At 43.1% G+C, this 25,081-nt stretch overlaps 1 protein-coding gene across 1 annotated transcript in view; it reads right to left on the bottom strand.

The window, feature by feature from the left end:
* Window positions 1-16,466, bottom strand: part of LOC117746264 (putative ferric-chelate reductase 1) — a 56,476-nt gene extending 40,010 nt beyond the window's left edge. Inside the window, exons 1-3 of the mRNA XM_034555299.1 lie at window positions 16,367-16,466; window positions 13,097-13,233; window positions 938-1,135 (exon numbers count right to left, since the gene is read on the bottom strand). Coding sequence (XP_034411190.1) covers window positions 938-1,135; window positions 13,097-13,233; window positions 16,367-16,466 — 435 coding nt within the window. The remainder of the gene's footprint in view (window positions 1-937; window positions 1,136-13,096; window positions 13,234-16,366) is intronic.
* Window positions 16,467-25,081: the final 8,615 nt, after the last annotated feature.

The following is a 25,081-nucleotide window of genomic DNA, read 5'->3' as shown; positions in this document are numbered from 1 at the left end:
AAACCAGCGGATTGCTCCCTCCAGGTGGGGGCAAACTGCCTATCCCAAGCGAAGGAGTTCAAGTATCTCGGGGTCTTGTTCACGAGTGAGGGTAAAGTGGAGCGGGAGATCGACAGGCGGATCGGTGCGGCTGCAGCAGTAAAACAGGCGTTGTACCGGTCCGTCTTGGTGAAGAGGGAGCTGAGCCGGAAGGCAAAGCTCTCCATTTACAGGTCGGTCTACGTTCCAACCCTCACCTATGGTCACGAACTCTGGGTCGTGACCGAAAGAACGAGATCTCGGATACAAGCTGCCAAAATGAGCTTCCTCCGTAGGGTGGCCGGGCTCAGCCTTAGAGATAGGGTAAGGAGCTTGGACATCAGGGGGGAGCTTGGAGTCGAGTCGCTGCTCCTTTGTGTCGAAAGGAGTCAGCTGAGGTGGTTCGGGCATCTAGTTAGGATGCCTCCTGGACGCCTCCCATTAGAGGTTTTCCGGGCACGTCCAACTGGTAGGAGGCCCCGGGGAAGACAGAGGACACGTTGGAGGGATTATATCTCCCGGCTGGCCTTGGAACGCCTCGGGATCCCCCAGAATGAGCTGGAAAGTGTTACGGGTGAGAGGGAGGCCTGGGTCGGCCTGCTGAACCTGCTGCCACCGCGACCCGACCCCGGATAAGTGGGTGATAATGGATGGATGGATGATACCTAGCATTGTTCATTGATTTTAAGGGTGTTGTTTGTGTGTGTCTTTAGAATGTTGCACTACGTATCCACAAGATGGAATTAAGCACATGAACTGCGGGGGCTGTATATAAGATTTATATACTTTTTAATCCTCCCGGTACATAGAAAGTATAAAGACAAGTATGTGAAATATGCTGTTCAAGAGCCTTATCGTTAGAATTGACAAAAGAGGAACAATTAATTACATTGAATCGAGCATTTTGTCTTCACATTACCATCATCTGATCATCTGAAAATCCAAAAGAGACGTATCCATCAGATGGACCTGTCATTTCATAGCGGATGGCTGCAGCAGTTAGTGGCAACATCATGGCTGACATGAAATAACATTTAGCATTGGCTCTAGGGTTACAGTTTGAAGGGTGACTGAAACACAGCTTGGTGACACCGCAGTCGGCACTGATGATACTCCCCTGCAGGAAAAAGACAAAAATATGTTCATATAATCAGGGGCAAGCTTTCGGGAAGTATGTTGATGTTTCGGTTCAAGCATGGTTGTGGTTAACATTGTAACGTGAAATGTTGGCAGTACGGTTTAGTTAGTGTTGAAGAAACATCATGGTTTCATCATGCGTGTAACTTAAAGTAAGCTACGAATGTAACTGCCTATGACTCAGTAGTGAAGCGTCAATTGACATAATATTACAGAACTAAATACCTACATTTATCTTATCTGCTGCATAATCGGCCAGTGTTTGATTTGTTCCCATACACTACTTCTCCCGCCTACCCTTATAGAGCTTCTTGCTGTTAATGCTATGTTTGTTGGTGTGAGTGTCTAATTACGATGCAGATGTACTTTACATTAATTAATGATGATAATGATAAGAAGAATACATTTGATTTGAATAGCACTTTAAAGGCACTCAAGGCAACAATGATGATGATGCGTCTCATACAGACTAAACATTTACATTTTTTTTATGTACCACACTGTATATTTCACTTGTATATCACTAGTGGTGTATTTGTAAGTGTGGACAGCTTAACCAGAGCCTTTAACCAAGAATGGACAGACTCTTATATGTTTATCATTCTCACAACCAGTTCAAAAGCAGCATGTCTCATGTTCAGTGATATTAAATGCAGCGATGTGAAGCTCCGCTACGAGACATAGCACAGATCTTTTGAGCAAACGTACCAACTCATCTAAAATGAAGGCTCATAAAAAATATGTATGCCATTTTAATTGTTTTTATCTACCAGACTATATAGTTCACTTGTACATCACTAATGATGTTCAATACATCATTATATTTGTTTCACACAGCCCCAGAGCTCAGAGAAAACCCCCTCCTTATAATTTAACACTGAGACATTAGGAGGTTGGGCGAAGGGTCCCAGGGTGAAGCCTTATAAGGCTTTACAAACCCACAATATAATAGCCAAGACGCCCATGCCTGAACCCAAAGTGCACCCAAATTCAATCAATCTAAACCTCTGAACTATATTTCAAGTATTTGTTTTCTGCACACTGAGGATGATCCCCCTCCCCGGAAGGACTGAAGAATAGATGTCATGTGTACAGATGAACAGCATTACAAAGTTACATAAACACATTATATGAATATGACAATGTATAAATGGAACTCCAATCCATGAAACAGAAGGAGGTAGAGAGGAGGGGGGGGGGGGGGGGCACATGAGCAGGGCCAACGCGGGAGGCCGGCTCACCAGGCATCAGACACCTCCAGGTCCAATGGACCCTATGAGACGTGAAATCACAACGACTCCGGGGAGGAAGCAGAGTTAATAAGGTGCAATGGAGAGATGTAAATTCATCCATAAGTAGAGAGAGAAGAGGAGATAGGTGCTCAGTGTATCCTAAAACATCCCCCAGCAGCCTATAGCAGCATATCTAGGGGCTGGACCAGGGCAAACCTGATTCAGCCCTAACTATAAGCTCTATTAAAGAGGAAAGTCTTAAGTCTGTTCTTAAATGAGGTGACTGTGTCTGCCTCCCGGACTGAAAGTGGAAGCTGGTTCCATAAAAGAGGAGCTTGATAACTGAAGGCTCCCATCCTACTTTTTAGGACTCTAGGAACCACGAGTAGCCCCGCATTTAGTGATGCGCCCCGCCCCCCCTCCTCTCTACCTCCGGTTTCATGGACTGTGGAGGTCTATTCATACATTGTCATATTCATTGAATGTGTTTATGTAACTCTGTAATGCTGTTCATTCTGTACACATGAGTTGTAGTTTAATTTAGGTTTAGGATTCATTAATAGGCTTGAGTCAAAGATGGCTGCTACTCCACCTCCTCGGCCGGTGCCTCGAGGAATGTGTGTATTAATATGACTTGGAGGAGTTGATTCATTTAGGCTGACATTCTTCATGCCTCAGCCAGGTTTCAGTAAGACACAATAAATCAATGTGATTGTCTGATATTAAATCATTTACTAATACAGCTTTAGATGACAGAGATCTAATGTTTAGGAGTCCACATTTAATTATCCTGTTTTGTTGCACTGTTGCACTAGTGTTGTTAACCTGTATGAGGTTATTTTGTATGACTCCTCTTCTGGTTACTTTTGATTTAATTAATTTAAATGGCCGTGGGACAGACACAGTCTCTATAGAGTTAAGGTTAAGGGTGGGTAACTGCTCGAATGGAAGTGCAGAGAAGGGTGGAAGACTACAACTCTGCTTCCTGATCTGAACTCTGGGTCATGGATTAAGTCCGTTAATCAACTTGGCCATGTTCGCAGAAATGAGACGTGCTCCATCCCAAGTGGGATGAATGCCGTCTCGGCTCATCAGATCAGGCTTTCCCCAGAAAGTCTTCCAGTTATCTATGTAGCCCACATTGTTTGCTGGGCACCACCTGGACAACCAGCGGTTGAATGATGACATGACGCTATACATGTCATCATTGATCAGATTGGGGAGAAGGCCAGAGAAAACTTCGGTGTCCGACATTGTCTTGGCATAAGTACACACCGATTCCACATTAATTTTAGTGACCTCCGAACGCCGCAGTCTGGAGTCATTACCGCCGGCGTGTATTATAATCTTACTGTAACTACGCTCATCTTTAGCCAGCAGAAACGTGAAGAGGTTGGTGGTGCTCAGTGGACTTCTGTTTAGACTTAAAACCCCTTCGAACAGTCACCCACCCATCCGGCTTCTCGGGGGCTGTCGGGGGACAGCTAACAGAGGCTAACGCTAGTGGCTCTACACCGGCTAAGGGAGGGGGCGGGCTGAATAACGTAACTGTCTGAGCTTCGATGGTGCGGAGCCGTGCATCTAACCCACTTAGAACTGCCTCCAACCTAGCAAATGAACTACACTTGTTGCATGTACCGTTATCATTAAGGGAGGCAGAGGAATAGTTATACATGAGACACTCTGAGCAAGAAGGAGTGGGAGGGGGAGAGGAGGAAAACATTGCAAGCTGCTAAGCTGGCAACCGGAAGTGATGCAATACGCTTACCGGAAGAGAGAGAGCGATGTGTTCAGGGAAGTCAGGTGTCTGTGGCTGTGGCAGGACTGTAAACAGTTCCCAATTGGGTCTGACACGTCCTCGAACAAAGGTCATCAAATGCTCATTCCGCATTATTTGTGCCGTGGGGAGATGTGTAGATCCACCACTATTTTCATTGGTGAAGTTCATGGCATAACTTGTAACATCAACCCAGAATGTCCTGTAATTCTGCACAAAGGATGCACTGCAGAGACACCAAAATCAGTTAACATGAATCAAGGTTGAAACACTTAGATGTTATGCATAATAAAAACCCACTTAGGTGGCAATAGAAAAAAAGGAATGGAAAAAAATTATTTAATTCACTCCTACTGGAACTGAATCGGTTTCATGACTTCTGATGCTTCTGATCTCCATGTCATCTGAATTGAGGTCTTAACAGAATCTGATGTGTGGGATACAGCTGAGTTCTGGACACATGCACGCACACACATACAGAGAAAGAGAAAAGGAGGTCATCATAAGTGCCATCTGAAGGTTTATTACCTTATTGTTAACGTTTTTACAGATGTATCTATTTCCTTCGGTTTTAAACTGTCTGTCACACATTCCAACACCTTATAGATTGTTTTCACTCCACCTGCCTGTTTTCTAACTTTCCTGTTATTTCAGACACTATGACCACACCAGTTCTCATTCCCTTCACTTGGTTCTCCACGCCCATCTCACCTGCACCCCAACCCTCATCAGTCCCTGACTATCAGTTTGACCCTGCACTGGTTCCCTGTAAGATTGTCTTGTGTGTTACAGTCTCTCCAGCGTTATTACTGATTTCTATCCCTTATCTGCATGTTCTGACCCTGCCTGTTTTCGACTTTGGATTCTCTGCCTGCCCTTCTCGATTTGTTTGCCATTGTGACTGAACTCCCAGTTTTGACCCTGCCTGAATAAACCAAACTGTCCTGGTCTCTCTGTCCTGGATGAGTTAGCCACTCTCTTGTATCGACGGTCGCCTACGGGAACGGAGAAGTACATTTCCGCACCCCACAAGTGACGCTTCGTAGATCGCCCGACCCTCTGGTGTTTCCGCCAGAAATGAGATCCGATGATCCTGTCGACGATTGAACCGATGCTTGTACAGCTATCAGAGCGGCAATTTTTTTAAGTCTTGTTCAGTAAAAGTCACGGCTCACCAGTCATCCAAAGGGATTGTGAACTTAAAAATGCCCTCTCGGCCTTTGGGAAGCTTTGGGAAGAATAACACTGTCTCATTCCTCATTGACTCTGGTGCAGATGCTTTACCTTCTCTGACTCTCGCCTCTCTGAGATTGGGCAGATTAGCCACGGCTATAGGCGGTCACCGCAAAGCGGTTGACCTCTCGTCAAGCTAGGTGTTTTTTTAAACGTTTTGAGTTTGGCCTCTCGTACAGACCAGGCTCTAAGAATGCTCTAAGAACGTATGTGTACAGATTGTAAAGGCCACTGAGGCACATTTTTAATTTGTGATTTTGGGCTATACAAAATAAACTGAATTAAATTGAAGAAGCTCAAACCTGACACCCTGTCTTGTCAGTTCCTGCCTTAGAGCTTTCCTTCCTAGCCTGAAGGCATTCTCTCCTCCGAGTGTGTTGTTGGTGCAGTGACCTGGGAGGTGGAGGACAAGGTAAAGCTCTCCCATGCGAAACACCCTGCCCCCAGTGCTTGTCCTGATAACCGTTTGTTTTTTCCTGCCAATATTCGTCCTCAGGTTATCCAGTGGGGTAATTTGTCCATGCTGGCTCTTCATCCGGGTGTCAGACGCACCCTAGCGTTGTTTAGGCAATGCTTTTGGTGGTCTTCCATGGAGGGATTAGTCGGTGCTTGCCAAATCTGCTCTTGGCATAAAAGCACTCGCAAAGTCCCCTCCGGTCTTTTTCATCCTCTGCCAGTTCCTCATCGCTCCTGGTCCCACATTGCATTGGATTTTCTCCGAAGTCATACCCCCTGTCCAAAGGTAACAGTTATTCTCACGATCATTGGTCGATTTTCCAATGACTGTGAGTTACGGATGACTACGTATTAGCTGTATGCCCCTTTTGAATTTGTTTGCCTTTGTGACTGATCTCCTGGTTTTGACCCTGCCTGAACTTGAGCAAACCTAACTGTCCTGGTCAATCTGTTTTGGGGTTCATGTGCTCCGGTACTAACCAGTGTCTACATTTATTGTGTATTGTGTTTTCAACACAGCCAAATTACTCTGTACTGAAAGCATTCTGTTCCACATGTAGCCTGTAGAGCTGCCACTAACAGGCTATTATCCAAAGTGAGCTACCCTAGCTATCAGAGATACCCTGACGTACTTTGATAAGTGTATTGCCTCTCTTCTGGTTGCCAGTGAGTCTGCTATCAGATAGCGTACTTTCGCAGCTCCAGCTAAACTAAGCTAATTGTGTAATATTCTTCAGTACAAGCGGCTGATTACCTGCTGTACATCTTTAATATTTAAACACTCTAAAGCTCAGACGTTAGCTACATAATTTAGCCTTCCCCCCCTAAAGTCGGTGTGGACCAACTAGCCGTAGCTTCTACTAACCGTTCCCCGGCAGCCCCCGAGCAGCCGGGAGGCTTGGTACCTGTCCGAAGGAATAAGAAGTCTAAGCTAAAGCCAACGGTGCACCACCAAACTCTTTACATTTCTAACCAGTTTCCCCCACTCAGCGACACAAACAATGAGAAACCAACTCTGGTTATCGGCAACTCCATAGTCAGAAACGTGAAACTAGCGAAGGCAGGGACCACAGTCACCTACATTCCGGGGGCCAGAGTGGGCGATGTTGAGTCCTGTTTAAAACTGCTGGCTAAGGATAAAGGTAAATACAGTAAGATTGTAATACACGTTGGCGGACATGACTCCTAAATTGGCCACTCGGAGGTCACTAAAGTTAATGTGGAATCGATATGTATATACGCCAAAACAATGTTAGACTCCGTAGTTTTCTCTGGCCCTTTCCCAAATTTGGTCAATGATGAAATGTATAGCCGCATGTCATCATTCCAATTCAATTCAGTTCATTGTGTATAGCCCAAAATCACAAGTTACAAATTTGCTTTTGAGGGCTTTACAATCTGTACACATACAACATCCCTGTCCCAGGACCTCACATCGTATCAGGAAAAACTAACCAAGAAACTGAAATAACCCTTTCACAGGAAAAAAAGGGAAAAACCCTTCAGGAGAGCAACGGAGGAGGATCCCATTCAATGAATATGACAGAAATGTATGAATAATGAGTAGTGGGCATGGACCACGCTTCAGACCTCCAAAATCCATGAAAAAGAAGGAGGAAGAGAGGAGGAGAGCAGGGCCATGGCAGGAGGCTGGCCCACCAGGCAGGAGGCATCACGAAAGAGGCCAGACTCTGAGTTTTTCTTGATCTGATGTGAGGTTCTGGGACAGGGATGTGTACAAATTGTAAAGCATACAGGATTATTGTGATTTATTTTCTTAGTTTTTGTGAGTGGACGAGCTGCAGCATTCTGGATCAACTGGAGGGACATAAGAGACTTATTAGAGCAGCCTGATAATAAAGAATTGCAATAATCGAGTCTAGAAGTAACAAACGCGTGAGCCAGATTTTGTGCCTGATTTTTGAAATGTTACGTAGATGAAAAAATGCAGTCCTTGAAATTTGCTTAACGTGGGAGTTAAAGGACAAGTCCCGATCAAAGATAACGCCTAGATTCTTTACGGTGGTGTAGGATGCCAGGGCAATGCCATCTACAGAAACCACATCACCAGATAATTGATCTCTGAGGTGTTCAGGGCCCAGTAAAATAACTTCAGTTTTGTCTGAGTTAAACATCAGGAAGTTGGAGGTCATCCATATTTTTATGTCTTTAGGACATTGTTGAAGTTTAGCGAGCTGGTTGGTCTCCTCTGGTTTGATCAATAGATATAATTGAGTATCTTCTGCATAGCAATGAAAGTTTATGGAGTGTTTCCTGATAATATTGCCCAAAGGAAGCATATATTAAATGAAATAAATAAAATTGGTCCAAGCACAGAACCTTGTGGAACTCTGTGATTAACGTTGGTGTCATTGAGGCTTCATCGTTTACAAATACAGATTGAGATCGATCTGATAAATAGGATTTAAACCAACTTAGTGCGGTACCTGAAATGCCAATCGACTGATCCAGTCTCTGTAATAGGATGTCATGATCAATGGTGTCGAACGCAGCACTAAGGTCTAACAAAACGAGTACAGAAATGAGTCCTGTATCAGCACTAAGGTCTAACAAGACCAGTACAGAGATGAGTCATTTATCAGCACTAAGGTCTAACAAGACCAGTACAGAGATGAGTCCTTTATCTGATGCATTAGGAGGTCATTTGTAATCTTCACCAGTGCTGTCTCTGTGCTGTGGTGTTTTCTAAATCCTGACTGAAACTCCTCAAATAAACTATTCTGATGTAGAAAGTCACACAACTAATTTGCGACTATTTTCTCAAGGATCTTAGACAGGAAGGGAAGGTTAGAGATCGGTCTGTAGTTGGCCAACACCTCTGGATTAAGAGTGGGCTTTTTCAGGAGAGGTTTCATTACAGCTACTTTGAAGGAATGTGGTACATGGCCTGTTAGCAAAGACACATTAACAATATCCAACAGAGAGGTGCCAATTAAAAGCAACACGTCTTTAAGCAGCCTCGTTGGGATGGGGTCTAAGAGACAGGTAGACGGTTTAGAAGTAGAAACCGTTGAGGACAATTGGTCTAGGTTAATGGGAGAAAAGCTATCCAAATATACACCAGGGCATACAGCCGTTTCCAAGGCCACTCCTCTTGATGACAGATCGGCAGTAGTTGAGGGCAGGAGATCATCAATCTTGCCTCTAATAGTTCAAATCTTTTCATTGAAGAAGTTCATGAAGTCATTACTACTCAGGTCTATAGGAATACACGGCTCCACAGAGCTGTGACTCTCTGTCAGCCTGGCTACAGTGCTAAAGAGAATTCTGGGGTTGTTCTTATTTTTCTCTATTACTGATGAGTAATAGGCTGCTCTGGCATTACGGAGAGCCTTCCTATATTTTTTAAGATTATCTCACCAAACTAAGCGTGATTCTTCCAGATTTGTGGAACGCCATATGCTTTCGAGCTTTCGTGAAGTTTGCGGGTCTGAGGGTTATACCAGGGAGCAAACCTCCTTTGCTTCACTGTCTTTTTCTTCAGTGGGGCTATCGAGTCTAGTGTCATTCTCAGTGAGCCTGTAGCACTATCGACAAGATGATCAATCTGGGACGGACTAAAGTTAGCACAGGAGTCCTCCGTCACATTGAGACGTGTTATTGAATCAAATGCAGAAGGAATCACTTCTTTAAATTTAGCTACAGCACTGTCAGTTAGACATCTGGTGTAGAAACTTTTGACTAACGGTGTATACTCCGGGAGTATAACTCAAAAGTTATGAGGTAATGGTCTGACAGAAGAGGGTTCTGTGGAAGACCTCCAAATGCTCAATGTCAATGCCATATGCAAGAACAAGGTGGAGGGTGTGGCCAAAGCAATCAGTGGGTTTCTGTACTCTCTGACAGAAGTCAATCGAGTCCAACAATGATAAATGCAGCACTAAGGCAATCATTATCAATATCCACATGAATATTAAAATCTTCTACAATAATAACCTTATCAGTTTTAAGGACTAAACTTGATAGAAACTCTGAAAATTCAGATATAAATTCTGAATATGGACCTGGTGGCCGGTACAGTATAACAAATAGGATTGGCTGTAATGTTTTCCAGGTTGGATGTGAAAGACTAAGAACAAGGCTTTCAAATGAGTTGTAGTTTAATTTAGGTTTAGGATTCATTAATAGGCTTGAGTCAAAGATGGCTATTACTCCACCTCCTCGGCCGGTGCCTTGATGAATGTGAGTATTAATATGACTTGGAGGAGTTGATTCATTTAGGCTGATATATTCTTCATCGCTCAGCCAGGTTTTAGTAAGACACAATAAATCAATGTGATGGTCTGATTTTAAATCATTTACTAATACAGCTTTAGATGAGAGATCTAATATTAAGGAACCCACATTTAATTATCCTGTTTTTTTTTCACTGCTGAAACAGTGGTGTTATTAACCTTTTATGAGGTGATTTTTTATGACTCCACCGCTGGTTGTCCAGGTGGTGCCCAGCAAACAATGTGGGCTACATAGATAACTGGCAGACCTTTTGGGGAAAGCCTGATCTGATGAGTCGAGACGTCTCATTTCTGCGAACATGGCCAAGTTGATTAACGGACTTAATCCATGACCCAGAGTTCAGATCAGGAAGCAGAAGCAGAGTTGTAGTCTTCCATCCGAGCAGTTACCCACCCTTAACCTTAACTCTATAGAGACTGTGTCTGTCACACGGCCACTTAAATTAATTGAATCAAATGTAACCAGAAGAGGAGTTATACACAAGAACCATAGACTAGGGTGTAAGGTATTTTTCTATATTTTACATAATTTCTTAGATTCACCTTTTAAAAGGCACTTGCTTTTGATACATACCCATGTGTTATACATCTTGGCTCGCTGTGTGAATCACATACGATCTCGGGCGAAGAAGGACATGGAAGTAATTATTCATAAATTTCTGTCATATTCATTGAATGTGCTGTAACTCTGTAAAGCTGTTCATCGATACACATGACATCTATTGATTCTGTCCATTCGGGGAGGGGGAGCAATCTCTGTTGCTCTCCTGAAGGTTGTGTCCCTTTTTTTCCCTTTGAAAGGGTTTTTTCTGTTTTTTCCGGATCCAATATGAGGTCCTGGGACCGGGATGTACAGATTGTAAAACCCTCTGAGGAAAATCTGGTGGACCAGATCAGAGTGCCAGTTGGTGTTTGAGAAGGTAAAACAGGGTAACTGTAGATAACCACTCCTTCATACACCTAACTTCTCTCTTCACTTTATTCTGCAGACTGATGCGTCATACAGAGGACCACGGGCCATTTTGTCCCAGCAGGTACAAGGGGTTGACCGCCCGGTCCTATACATCAGCCGGAAGCTATCCGAGAGGGAGGCCAGGTACAAACAGCACGGTAGAGAAGGAGTGCTTGGCCATCCAGTGGGCGGTCGACTCCCTGCGCTACTACCTCCTTGGGCGCTCATTCACCCTCTGTTCAGACCACACCCGGATTACTCAGTGGTATCTGGCTTTACAGCCTTTTAATTTCATGGTGATCCATAGGCCGGGGGCACAGATGACCGTGGCCGGCTTCCTCTCTTGCTCGCATTGGGGGGGGAGTAGGTTAGGCCGGATGGCTCCTCGACCTAAGTCGGGCAGTGGGGGTATGTGGCGGTTGGGCCCAGCTGCAGAGGGAACTGAGCGAGGGTAATCAGTCTCAACTAAGGTCAATCTGTGTGTAGCGACTGAAGAACGGGTGGAGCGGAAAACAAGGTGTTTGCAGTCTGTCAGGACAGGCAGAGCCCACGGAGCCGAAGCAGCCGGGGAACGGACAAGGCGGGTGCGCTTAGAGGCGTGACCAGAGAGCGCACACCAGACAGCCAAGCCAAGTACGCAAAAGTGTATGATAATAAAAAGTACTGAGAACCGCAATTCAACCGTTTTGCTATCTGTGTGCTGCCTGAGACTCAGAGGGGTAACGGAAGAGCGGTTACAGCATCCTTTAGGTAATTTTTAGCAGGAAACACTCCATAAACGTTCTTTGTTATGAAGATGATACAGAATTAAATCTATCGATCAAGCCAGTTGAAAGCAACCAGCTCGCTAAACTTCAAGCTTGCCTTGAAGGCATAAAAACTTGAATGACCTGCAACTCCCTGATGTTAAACTCAGACAAAACTGAAGTTAGAAACAATTATCTAATTATATAGTTTATGTTGCTGGCATTGCATTTGGCATCTAGCCCAAACACAAAGAATATCAGAGTTATCTTTGTTATCATCATTACTTGTCCTATAACTCCGACTTGAAGCAAATCTCAAGGACTGCATTTTTTTTACTAACGTACCATTTCAAAAATTTGACAAATGCAGAAAAGCTGGTTCACGTGTTTGTTATTTCAAGACTAGATTACTATAACTCCTTATTATCAGGCTGCTCTAATAAGTCTCTTAAGTCCATACATTTAAAATTCTTCTCCTCACCTACAAAGCCTTGATTGGTGATGCACCATCATATCTTAAGGAGCTTGTAGTACCATATTCCCCCACTAGAGAGAAATGCGGGGCTACTTGTGCTTCCTAGAGTCCTAAGAAGTAGGATGGGATAGATCTGCTGCTATAGGCCTAGGCTACTGGGGGACATTCAATTCAGTTTATTTTGTATAGCCCAATATCACAAATTACAAATTTGCCTCAGAGGGCTTTACAATCTGTACACATACGACATCCCTGACCTTTGACCTCACATCGGATCAGGAAAAACTCCCCAAATCTTAGGTTACACTGAACTCTTCTCTTCTCTCTCTTTCTGGATGAAATCACATCTCTTTATCGCACATTACTAACTTCCTCGGAGTCTTTGTGCTTTCTTGCCTCACAGGGTCCATTGGACCTGGCTGTGTCTGGATCAGGTCCTGGCTGCTGCCCCCTGCCCCTGGCCTCCTTCCTCATTGGCCCTGCCTTCTTCTTTGTGCCTCTTGCCTCAAGGGCCTGGCCTCATTGACCCCGCCTACACCTCTGTTTGATCTTCATCACCCGATGAAGGGCAAACAGAGCGAAGAATTAATCATTATTGAAAGTATAATTAATAAATATTCCAGAAGTAAGCAAGCAGGATTTTTCTCATTTGCCTTCGCCCTATGTCAGCTGGGATAGGCTCCAGCGCCCCCGCGACCCTAATGAGGATAAGCGGTATTGAAAATGGATGGATTTTTCTCATGGTATATTGTTTAGCCTGCTGTAGGCCTGCATGTTGTTCACAGTAAAGTCTGCTAAATGGGAGGGAACTCACAGGTTTCTGGCTGCACGGGAGAAGCTGAGTGGCCCCTGTTGTCAGAGCGAAGGAGCCCACAGGAGACCGACCTCCTACCTCTCTAGCCTGTAACAGGAAACCAATGAATGGTGTGGAGGCTGGAGCCTGGATCTGAACTGGGAAAAGAAAATACAACAGCTCAGTGTTCAAAGCCACAATTAATTAAGATATTATAGGACACTGCACACTGACCATAACATTTAACAAATCACATGCTAATTCATTTTTCAGATTAGCAAATGAGCAATAACCAGGGCATCAATGGCTGTATAAAACGGTCTATTGTCATGGTCTGGGTTTTGTTTCTTGTTTCCTGTTTTATTTTGAAGTCCTGTCTCTTGTGTCCTCTGTTCCCCTCCACGTCCTGTCCCTGTGTTTGTCTGCCCTGTCTCTGGTTGTTCATTCCCTTCACCTGCCCTCACCCACTCCTCTGCCTCCTGTATGATTGCAAGCCCCGTCTCATTGTTTCGACCGGTGTCTCGTTCCCCTGTGTATTTAGTCTGTAGCTGTTTCTCAATATGCGTTCTTGTCCTTACTTGTGTTCTCGTGGACTCGTGAAAGATCATCAGTCACGGGCCAAGTACTGTTCCAATTCAAAGTCCGCTTCTCGCCAAGCACGGTCCGAATGCCCGGATGTGACTAGATCCGCCCATTTCCCAAAGGATGCATCAGAGAAAAATTATTATATTTAAAGGATACTTTACAGTGAATAATTGGAGTAAACTCATGAGCAAGAACAGCTGAGGTGGTGATGTCATCAAGTCAGCTGCTGTTCACTGCTGTCCGCTAAACTTCTAACATGTCTTAAAGACATAAAAACACGGATGACCTGCAACTTCCTGAAGTTATTTTACTGGGCCCTGAACACCTCAGAGATCAATTATCTGGTGATGTGGTTTCTGTAGATGGCATTGCCCTGGCATCCAACACCACTGTAAAGAATCTCTAGTTATCTTTGACCCAGACTTGTCCTTTAACTCCCACGTTAAGCAAATCTCAACGATTGCACTTTTTCATCTACGTAACATTTCAAAAATTAGGCACATCTTGTCTCAAAAAGATGCAGAAAAGCTGGTTCACGCGTTTGTTACTTCCAGACTAGATTACTGCAACTCCTTATTATCAGGCTGCTCTAATAAGTCTCTTAAATCCCTCCAGTTGATCCAGAATGCTGCAGCTCGTGTACTCACAAAAACTAAGAAAAGAGATCACATGACTCCTGTATTAGCTGCTCTGCACTGGCTCCCTGTAAAATCAAGAATCACATTTAAAATTCTTCTCCTCACCTACAAAGCCTTGATTGGTGATGCACCATCATATCAGGTGATGCCATGGCCCCTGCTGATGCGCCCCGCCCCCCCTCTCTACCGCCTGTTTCATGGACTGTGGAGGTCCATTCATACATTCTGTCATATTCATTGAATGTGCTTATGTAACTCTGTAATGCTGTTCATTCTGTACACATGAGTTGTAGTTTAGTTTAGGTTTATGATTCATTTATAGCCAAAATAAAAAAATTGTCTCAGAGGGCTTTACAATCTGTACACATATAACATCTCTGTCCCAGGACCTCACATCGGATCAGATGGCTGCTACTCCTACTCCTCGGCCGGAGGAATGTGAGTATTAATATGACTTGACACATTGTCTGGACTGTATGGAGAGTCTGGACTCCCAAGTCCAGACTCCAAAAGCACACAAGTCTGTACTCAGCGTACTTGGTATTGATAAACGGCCAGTGTCTACTCCTTGTTCTGCTCCAGATCGTTTTCCGTGTGTTCCTCGTCCTTGTGTGACTTTTTGCTCGTCAAAGAGTTTTTTCACCTCACCTCGACTCTGCTCCTGAGTCTGTGCTACTGCCCTCGGAAACATTACAGAACGTGACAGCTAGTATTGGATTTGTGGATGATTCATTATCTGATCAACTTAATTATTAAACAGCAAACATTGCTGCACTGCCTAAAATAAGCAATCTACAGTGAACACACCTTTGCATTTCAAGCCTTTACATCTGTAAATAAAAGTATAAAAAAATAAAATAAAAATCACTTTAGAACCAGTTTTAAATGACTTTTTAGAGAAAGAGCCAACTTCTACTGTCTTCACCAGTGACCATAGTTAACATTAACTTACACACGTTTATGTTTATTGTTGGTCCATGCTGCTGTAGCAACTAGCTAACATGCCAACACTAGAAGCCTCGCCTGCATCGCGAGAAGCATTAAATGATACTCATGATGCTTATTTTGGTTTGCATTATTGGAATAAAGTAGTTTTAAGTATTGACAAAGTATGTAGTTACATTTTTTTGGTCAGATCGTTCACTTCGCTCTCCAAGTCCAGTGTTGAGTATCTAGACCAGTGCAATTATAATTTACATGAATGTACACTGCTTCAATTACGATTCCCTGGGAGCATCTTCTTGTCAATACAATTTATAGTTCCATATGACATTTTATATGAAACATTAAATGCGTTCAAATCGTGTAGACTACATTTCACCGACTAGTGTAATATTACTTTGGAGAAATACGTTCACAGTAACCAATATTCAACCTTTAACTAAACAAATCATCAACATTTTCAAACATTTGTTTTTTGACATGCTGGTGTAACCACATTTTAGCCGGTTGAAAAGACAGTTTAGACGTTTAGACTGAACATTACAGAGTTTTTTTAATACATATTATGATATGACTGGTGTTTTCCTCAACCTGTCTGTTAAGCTGCTAAATGGGATGCCTGTCTAAACCCAGTTTCACTGCATTGTTCAGATGAATCAAGATTTTCCAAATCTCTCCCTCGACTAAGTAGCATCTCCACCAAAAAGCAGGCCTTCTTTTGTTTGCTAACTGATAGCCACGGTTTCTTTGAAAACCACACACATAGAAACACGTTGAACATTTATTTTAACAGCAGTTTGAGTGATGAAAATATCCAGATTCTCCTCCAAAATGAAGGGTTTCAAACCTCTGCTTGAGTATATAACCCACTTCATTAATTTGGTCAAGTTTGCTGGGGCCCGGGAAGAAAGTCTCCAATTTGCTGCCGAGTAGTCAATTCCAAGCAAGTGTTTGCTCCGACAGATAGCAATCAAATTTGAAATAGGAAATAATGCTATAGAGCAGGGGTCAACAACGTTTTTAAAACTGAGAGCTACTTCAAGGGTACAGAGTAGTAAGAACGGCTACTAGTTTGATTGAAACTTCCTGATTAACAAAGTTGAACAGATCACCTTTTGATGCTTACCTTTTACCTCCTCTCCAAGTCTGTAGCTGATGTGGTCTGTTTTGACGGTGTAGGGCGCTGGTGCTGTCTCTGGGCTCAGCCCAGAGTGGTAGGGTTGCATGTCTTCGCAGCTCTCCATAACTTTACCAGAGCTGTAGCACTGAACCAGAGGTGTAACGCATACCAGCAGCAGCACAAAATGTTCCATTGCAATGAAATGATCAGTTATTGCTCGGATCAAGAATACAGCTGGTGAAAACAGAGACCTCAAGGAACATAATGCTGCTATTCAATCAAGATAAGATTGGGTGGAGTCTGTGTGGGAAACAATAACTCAGGGGAGGAAAGGCAGAGGGAGGGAAGAGGAACATATGGGTTACTGTGAGGAGACTACATGTACACAGATCCACACCTGCTCGGTTTATTGAACAGTTACATTTTGAACTGATATCAGTACCCTTACATTTCAGTTGTAAAACAATTCTCAAAACATTCTGTCATTTATTTAGAAAATGTTTCACACCACAAAAAATAAAACCCATCCATACAGCCTGTCATTGTCTATTACCAGGGCATAGCAGGAGAACGCTGTTGTATGTCTCAGAGTGGAGCACATGTTAAATGCGCTGCCCTGGCAAGCTTTAATAATTGCTGCAGTGAACATTGTCTACGTTTACATCATGTTTTGAAAAGTCATAGCACCTTGCAGCTCAGACGCAACTTGGCTGCATTTCTCAGAAAAAATAGCCTGTCAAAACGAACTGTTTATGTTCATAATGACTATACCAGACAGTGAAAACAATCTAAATATATGTTTTTAACAAAACACTTCCTGTGTTTGTTCAGAGTTAATCCCTGAAGCATTTCTGTGAACAGAGTCCATTAATTTGTTTCAGCTTTTATTGAGAAATAGTTGCATGACTTTTTTCCTCTGTTAAAAGGTGTTTTGTGGAGTATTTCCTCTTTCTGATGCAGGGTTAAAGGACAGAATATATTATGCTGTAAAGCCCTCTGAGGCAAATTTGTGATTTTGGGCTGTAGAAATTAATTTAATTTAATTGAAAATTGGATCCTAGCCAATACGCCATCCAGACATGGGATGGCGGACTGATTTCCTATGACTTAGGTATCACAGTTAAATATTATGTTAGAGCAACCTAAGTTTGACTTGCAGCTTGTTTGTATCACTTCTTTCAGACCTCTGTGTTGTCGGTCAAACCTCAAATATACTGAGGGATGCTCCTGTCTGGGTCAAGAGCCCGGTTTAATTAGGTAGCATCAAGCTCCTTCTAATATTATCCCATCAGGTGGTCTATTTTATATGTGAAATGGCTTAAAAATGTACCTTGTATTACATTGGGCGAAAGCGACAGCCCATAAAGACAATCACCAACATTAACGTTTCTATTTACTTTTTGGCCATGCTGCAGGAGTTTAAGCTAATATGCTAAGGTTACAAGCGAGCAGCCTAGCTCGCATCGTGAACACCTTAAAATTATACTTAGAATCCAGTATGTAGTTTGCGTGACGCCTAACGTTTATTTTGTTAGCTTGTTTACTTTACTCTGCAAGTCCGATGCAGAGTCTCCAGAACGGTGCTACCTTTAGAGTAGTAGAAGCAGTCAGAGCCAAAGTACCTGTACATGCATGTTCCAGCAGTAAGCACACTTTTAATTAACATGAATGTACAAACGGAATGTACACTGCTCCCATAACAATACCTGGTATCTTCTTGGCAGAAGTCAATCTTAAGGTGGCAATCTTAGTTTAATTTGTATGACGTTTTATATGAACATCTGAACAAATCATCAACATTTTCAAACAAATTGGTGTTTTGTGACACATTGATGTTGATACTGCATTTTAGCGGGTTAAAAAGAAGGGATTTTTGGGATTTCAACAAGAAATCAACCTTGAAATCCCGGTTGGTACTTAATGGTATACCTATGCTATATAAACTATAAAACTATTCAATTAAATGAATCATTTCTTATTTTCCTTGGTATTTGTGTCAAATACAGAAATGCAATTATGATTGCTGGCTAACGTGTGATGATGTTAATTCTCTACTTGGGAATTTTTCATTCTTATGAGTAGCTTATATTCTTATATAGGTCAACTGTAAAAAACAACAACGTTGTTTTTGAGCAAACTATCAAGGCCTGCATTGTGAGACTCGTAGTTAATCCAGCAGCTGTCTAAGTAGCAAACATCCTCTTCTGCTGTTGTGTATGAATAAGTACTTATATTTGCATGTTCCACATGTTAGGCTGTATGGACGCTGACAAAGCTCTCCTTGCAGAATACATGTTGTAGCGTAACAGGTAGGTTCCACACTAATACGATGGTACTCCGTCTGGTTGATCCGAGTGATAGCGGAGAGAATAATGTCTCTCACCGATATCGGTATGAACCTTCGGTCTCTTTTATCTCACCCTGTAGCTAAATCGTTTTTTTAATGTGTTATTGGTTTTCTCAAGGGTGTTTTACAGCTATTGCTCTAGGTCCCACTCTGTAGCCTGTAACACGTCTCAACCCTTATCAAAAGAGTATGTACATCAAAAGAGTATGTACATTGTCTGCACTTTCTCAATCCCTATTCTGAATTCGCTCACATGTTAGACACACTGCAAAGTCTTCACCAAGGTGTCTCTGGTAGATTCAGTCGTCATTTAAATATCACACAGTTGATGGACAGGTTGAAGAGGCAGTGGCGGCTGGCCAATAGAGGATCATATAGAGAGTGACCCCACATTAAACCACAAAAAAAATGTGTTTTTGAACTATGGAATATACCCAGTAATATTTGTAAAATAGGATATCTGCGCAAAATATATGCTTTTCCTGCACGTCCTCTACGCCTGTCTGCATGTCTCTGCTGTGCAAGAGGCGGGCCTGAGAAGCAGTTTAGTCAATTACTGATTAAAGATATATATGAGTGACATAATTTAGTTTTAAAATAGATTTAGCTTTGGCCCAAAGTTATTTGGGCCAAAGCGCGTTTTCGACCGGACTAGTCTCGCGAGGCGCTATTTTAACAAAATGGAGAGCATTACTCTTCCAAGAAGACCCAACCCTAATATGGTAAAATCATCTGTAGAGACCGGTACACCAGGAAGGTTTAGCTAACTGAATGCAGTCGTGCTAATGCCCTATTTTGCTTTCCATGTTTGCTTCTTAAATCAACGGTAACAGATCCAGCATGGACAGGTACGGGAGTAAGGGACATGAAAAACCTGAGAACACCAGGACACACATTCAATTAAATTCAAATTATTTTGTATAGCCCAAAATAAAAAAATTGTCTCAGAGAGCTTTACAATCTGTACACATATAACATCTCTGTCCCAGGACCTCACATCGGATCAGGAAAAACAAAACAAAAAACAGAAAAACTTTTACGGACCAATGAGGTCGGCCTTTGAGACAGGAGGCACAGAGAAGGAGGCATGGCCATTGAGAAGGAGGCCAGATCCAGGCCAGGTGCTGAATGCAGGAAGCAGGGGCAAAGAGTCAGGACCAGCTTCAGACACAGCCAGGTCCGATGGACCCTGTGAGGCAAGTAGACACAAAGACTCCAGGGAGGAAGCAATGGAGGGATGTAAATTCATCCATAAGGAGAGAGAAAAGAGGCGATAGGAGCTCAGTGTATCCTAAAACATCCCCCAGCAGCCTATAAGCCTATAGCAGCATATCTAGGGGCTGGACCAGGGCAAACCTGATTCAGCCCTAACTATAAGCACTATCAAAGAGGAAAGTCTTAAGTCTATTCTTGAATGAGGTGACTGTGTCTGCCTCCCGGACTGAAAGTGGAAGCTGGTTCCATAAAAGAGGAGCTTGATAACTGAAGGCTCTGGCTCCCATCCTACTTTTTAGGACTCTAGGAACCACAAGTAGCCCCGCATTTAGTGAGCGCAGCTCTCTAGTGGGGCAATATGGTACTACAAGCTCATTAAGATATGATGGTGCATCATCAATCAAGGCTTTGTAGGTGAGGAGGAGAATTTTAAATGTGATTCTTGATTTTACAGGGAGCCAGTGCAGAGCAGCTAATACAGGAGTCATGTGATCTCTTTTCTTAGTTTTTGTGAGTCCACAAGCTGCAGCATTCTGGATCAACTGGAGGGACTTAAGAGACTTATTAGAGCAGCCTGATAATAAGGAGTTGCAGTAATCTAGTCTGGAAGTAACAAACGCATGAACCAGCTTTTCTGCATCTTTTTGGGACAAGATGTGCCTGATTTTTGAAATGTTACGTAGATGTAAAAATGCAGTCCTTGAGATTTGCTTCACGTGGGAGTTAAAGGACAAGTCTCTGTCAAAGATAACTAGAGATTCTTTACAGTGGTGTTGGATGCCAGGGCAATGCCATCTACAGAAACCACATCACCAGATAATTGATCTCTGAGGTGTTCAGGGCCCAGTTTTGTCTGAGTTTAACATCAGGAAGTTGCAGGTCATCCATGTTTTTATGTCTTTAAGACATTCTTGAATTTTAGCGAGCTGGTTGGTCTCCTCTGGTTTGATCAATAGATATAATTGAGTATCATCTGCATAGCAATGAAAGTTTATGCAGTGTTTCCTGATAATATAGCCCAAAGGAAGCATATATAAGGTAAATAAAATTGGTCCAAGCACAGAACCTTGTGGAACTCCGTGATTAACGTTGGTGGTCATTGAGGCTTCATCATTTACAAATACAAATTGAGATGGATCTGATAAATAGGATTTAAACCAACTTAGTGCGGTACCTGAAATGCCAATCGACTGATCCAATCTCTGTAATAGGATGTCATGATCAATGGTGTCGAACGCAGCACTAAGGTCTAACAAGACCAGTACGGAGATGAGTCCTTTATCTGATGCAATTAGGAGGTCATTTGTAATCTTCACCAGTGCTGTCTCTGTGCTGTGGTGTTTTCTAAATCCTGACTGAAACTCCTCAAATAAACTATTCTGATGTAGAAAGTCACACAACTGATTTGCGACTACTTTCTCAAGGATCTTAGAGAGGAAGGGAAGGTTAGAGATCGGTCTGTAGTTAGCCAACACCTCTGGATTAAGAGTGGGCTTCTTCAGGAGAGGTTTAATTACAGCTACTTTGAAGGAATGTGGTACATGGCCTGTTAGCAAAGACACATTAACAATATCCAACAGAGAGGTGCCAATTAAAGGCAACACATCTTTAAGCAGCCTTGTTGGGATGGGGTCTAAGAGACAGGTAGACGGTTTAGAAGTAGAAACCGTTGAGGACAATTGGTTTAGGTTAATGGGAGAAAAGCTATCCAAATATACACCAGGGCATACAGCCGTTTCCAAGGCCACTTCTCTTGAGGACAGATCGGCAGTAGTTGAGGGCAAGAGGTCATCAATCTTGCCTCTAATAGTTCAAATCTTTTCATTGAAGAAGTTCATGAAGTCATTACTACTGAGGTCTATAGGAATACACGGCTCCACAGAGCTGTGACTCTCTGTCAGCCTGGCTACAGTGCTAAAGAGAACCCTGGGGTTGTTCTTATTTTTCTCTATTACTGATGAGTAATAGGCTGCTCTGGCATTACGGAGAGCCTTTTTATATGTGTTAAGACTATCTCGCCAAACTAAGCGTGATTCTTCCAGATTGGTGGAACGCCATATACTTTCGAGCTTTCGTGAAGTTTGCTTTAGGTCGTGGGTCAGAGGGTTATACCAGGGAGCAAACCTCCTTTGCCTCACTGTCTTTTTCTTCAGTGGGGCTATCGAGTCTAGTGTCATTCTCAGTAAGCCTGTAGCACTATCGACAAGATGATCAATCTGGGATGGACTAAAGTTAGCACAGGAGTCCTCCGTCACATTGAGACGTGGTATTGAATCAAATGCAGAAGGAATCGCTTCTTTAAATTTAGCTACAGCACTGTCAGTTAGACATCTGGTGTAGAAACTTTTGACTAACGGTGTATACTCCGGCAGTATAAACTCAACAGTTATGAGGTAATGGTCTGACAGAAGAGGGTTCTGTGGGAAGACCTCCAAATGCTCAATGTCAATGCCATATGTAAGAACAAGGTCGAGGGTGTGGCCAAAGCAGTGAGTGGATTTCTGTACTCTGACAGAAGCCAATCGAGTCCAACAATGAGATAAATGCAGTACTAAGGCAATCATTGTCAATATCCACATGAATATTAAAATCTCCTACAATAATAACCTTATCAGTTTTAAGGACTAAACTTGATAAACACTCTGAAAATTCAGATATAAATTCTGAATATCGACCTGGTGGCCGGTACAGTATAACAAATAGAATTGGCTGTAATGTTTTACAAGTTGGATGTGAAAGACTAAGAACAAGGCTTTCAAATGAGTTGTAGTTTAGTTTAGGTTTAGGATTCATTAATAGGCTTGAGTCAAAGATGGCTGCTACTCCACCTCCTCGGCCGGTGCCTCGAGAAATGTGAGTATTAAAATGACTTGGAGGAGTTGATTCATTTAGGCTGACATATTCTTCATGGCTTAGCCAGGTTTCAGTAAGACACAATAAATCAATGTGATTGTCTGATATTAAATCATTTACTAATACAGCTTTAGATGACAGAGATCTAATATTTAGGAGTCCACATTTAATTATCTTGTTTTGTTGCACTGTGGCAGTAGTGATGTTAACCTTTATGAGGTTATTTTGTATGACTCCTCTTCTGGTTACTTTTGATTTAATTAATTTAAGTGGCCGTGGGACAGACACAGTCTCTATAGAGTTAAGGTTAAGGGTGGGTAACTGCTCGAATGGAAGTGCAGAGAAGGGTGGAAGACTATAACTCTGCTTCTGCTTCCTGATCTGAACTCTGGGTCATGGATTAAGTCCGTTAATCAACTTGGCCATGTTTGCAGAAATGAGACGCGCTCCATCCCTAGTGGGATGAATGCCGTCTCGACTCATCAGATCAGGCTTTCCCCAGAAAGTCTGCCAGTTATCTATGTAGCCCACATTGTTTGCTGGGCTCCACCTGGACAACCAGCGGTTGAATGACGACATGCGGCTATACATGTCATCATTGATCAGATTGGGGAGAGGGCCAGAGAACACTACGGTGTCCGACATTGTCTTTGCATAAGTACACACCGATTCCACATTAATCTTAGTGACCTCCGACCGCCGCAGTCGGGAGTCATTACCGCCGGCGTGTATTATAATCTTACTGTAACTACGCTCATCTTTAGCCAGCAGTTTTAAACAAGATTCAATGTCGCCCGCTCTGGCCCCCGGGATGCATATGACTTTGGTCCCTGGCTTCCCTATCTTCACGTTTCTGACTATGGAGCTACCTATAACCAGAGTGGGTTTCTCAGCGGGTGCGTCGCTGAGTGGGGAAAACTGGTTCGAAACATGAAGAGGTTGGTGGTGCTCAGTGGGCTTCTGTTTAGACTTAAAACCCCTTCGAACAGTCACCCAGCCATCCGGCTGCTCGGGGGCTGCCGGGGGACAGCTAACAGAGGCTAAAGCTAAAGGCTCCGCACCGGCTATGGGGGGTGGCGAGCTAACTAGCGTAACTGTCTGAGCTTTGATGGTGCGGAGCCGTGCATCTAACCCACTTAGAACTGCCTCCAACCTAGCAAATGAACTACACTTGTTGCATGTACCGTTATCATTAAGAGAGGCAGAGGAATAGCTCTACATGAGACACTCTGAGCAAGAGGGAGTGGGAGGGGTAGAAGAAAACATTGCGAGCTGCTAAGCTGGCAACCGGAAGTGATGCAATACGCTTACCGGAAGAGAGAGAGCGATGCGTTAGGATTCATTAATAGGCCTGAGTCAAAGATGGCTGCTACTCCACCTCCTCGGCCGGTGCCTCGAGGAATGTGAGTATTAATATAACTTGGAGTTGATTCATTTAGGCTTACATATTCTTCATGGTTCAGCCAGGTTTCAGTAAGACACAATACATCAATGTCATTGTCTGATATTAAATCATTTACCAATACAGCTTTAGATGACAGATCTAATATTTAGGAGTCCACATTTAATTATCCTGTTTTGTTGCACTGTTGCAGTAGTGATGTTAACCTGTATGAGGTTATTTTTGTATGACTCCTCGCGGCTGAGCGGAAGTGCAGGTACTGGATTCCTGGGCACAGGGGTTAGCAGAGCAAAGTACGTTTCTTAATGAAGCCGAGAGTCGAAGTACCACTGGAAATGGTGCAATAATCTGGCAACTGGAGAGAGGGAAGCCAGGGTGTTTTAACAGGGAGGACTTGATGATGTGATTGGAGACAGGTGCCGGAGATGACGTGCAGGTGTGGAGATGATTGCCAGTTGCCGGAAGCCACGCCCACGAGACACACACACACACACACACACGTAACAGGGGACAAACAAGGAAAAGAGAGAAAGGGACGAGAGTAGCCCACATTGTTTGCTGGGCACCACCTGGACAACCAGCGGTTGAATAAAGACATGCGGCTATACATGTCATCATTGATCAGATTGGGGAGAGGGCCAGAGAAAACTACATATAGCGTCCTATGCAGTATATATGGCTTAATCACAAACTATAATTGAACAAAAATTGTTTATATGTGTAATGGTTGTACTAAAAAGAAAAAAAGGCTATAATAGTTGTACTTTTATGCTTTCATACTTTTCTACGACCTTCTAACAATGTATCTATATGTCCTGTGACAACGCTGATAAGAACTCCTTTGTTTATAAATGCCAAAGCAGAATATTCCAAAACCAGCTCCCACCCTTGTAAACTGTCTTTA

This window comes from Cyclopterus lumpus, chromosome 17 (assembly GCF_009769545.1).
Source record: "Cyclopterus lumpus isolate fCycLum1 chromosome 17, fCycLum1.pri, whole genome shotgun sequence".
In the NCBI taxonomy this organism is placed as follows: Eukaryota; Metazoa; Chordata; class Actinopteri; order Perciformes; family Cyclopteridae; genus Cyclopterus; species Cyclopterus lumpus.
This window is presented reverse-complemented; position numbering and strand designations above follow the sequence as displayed.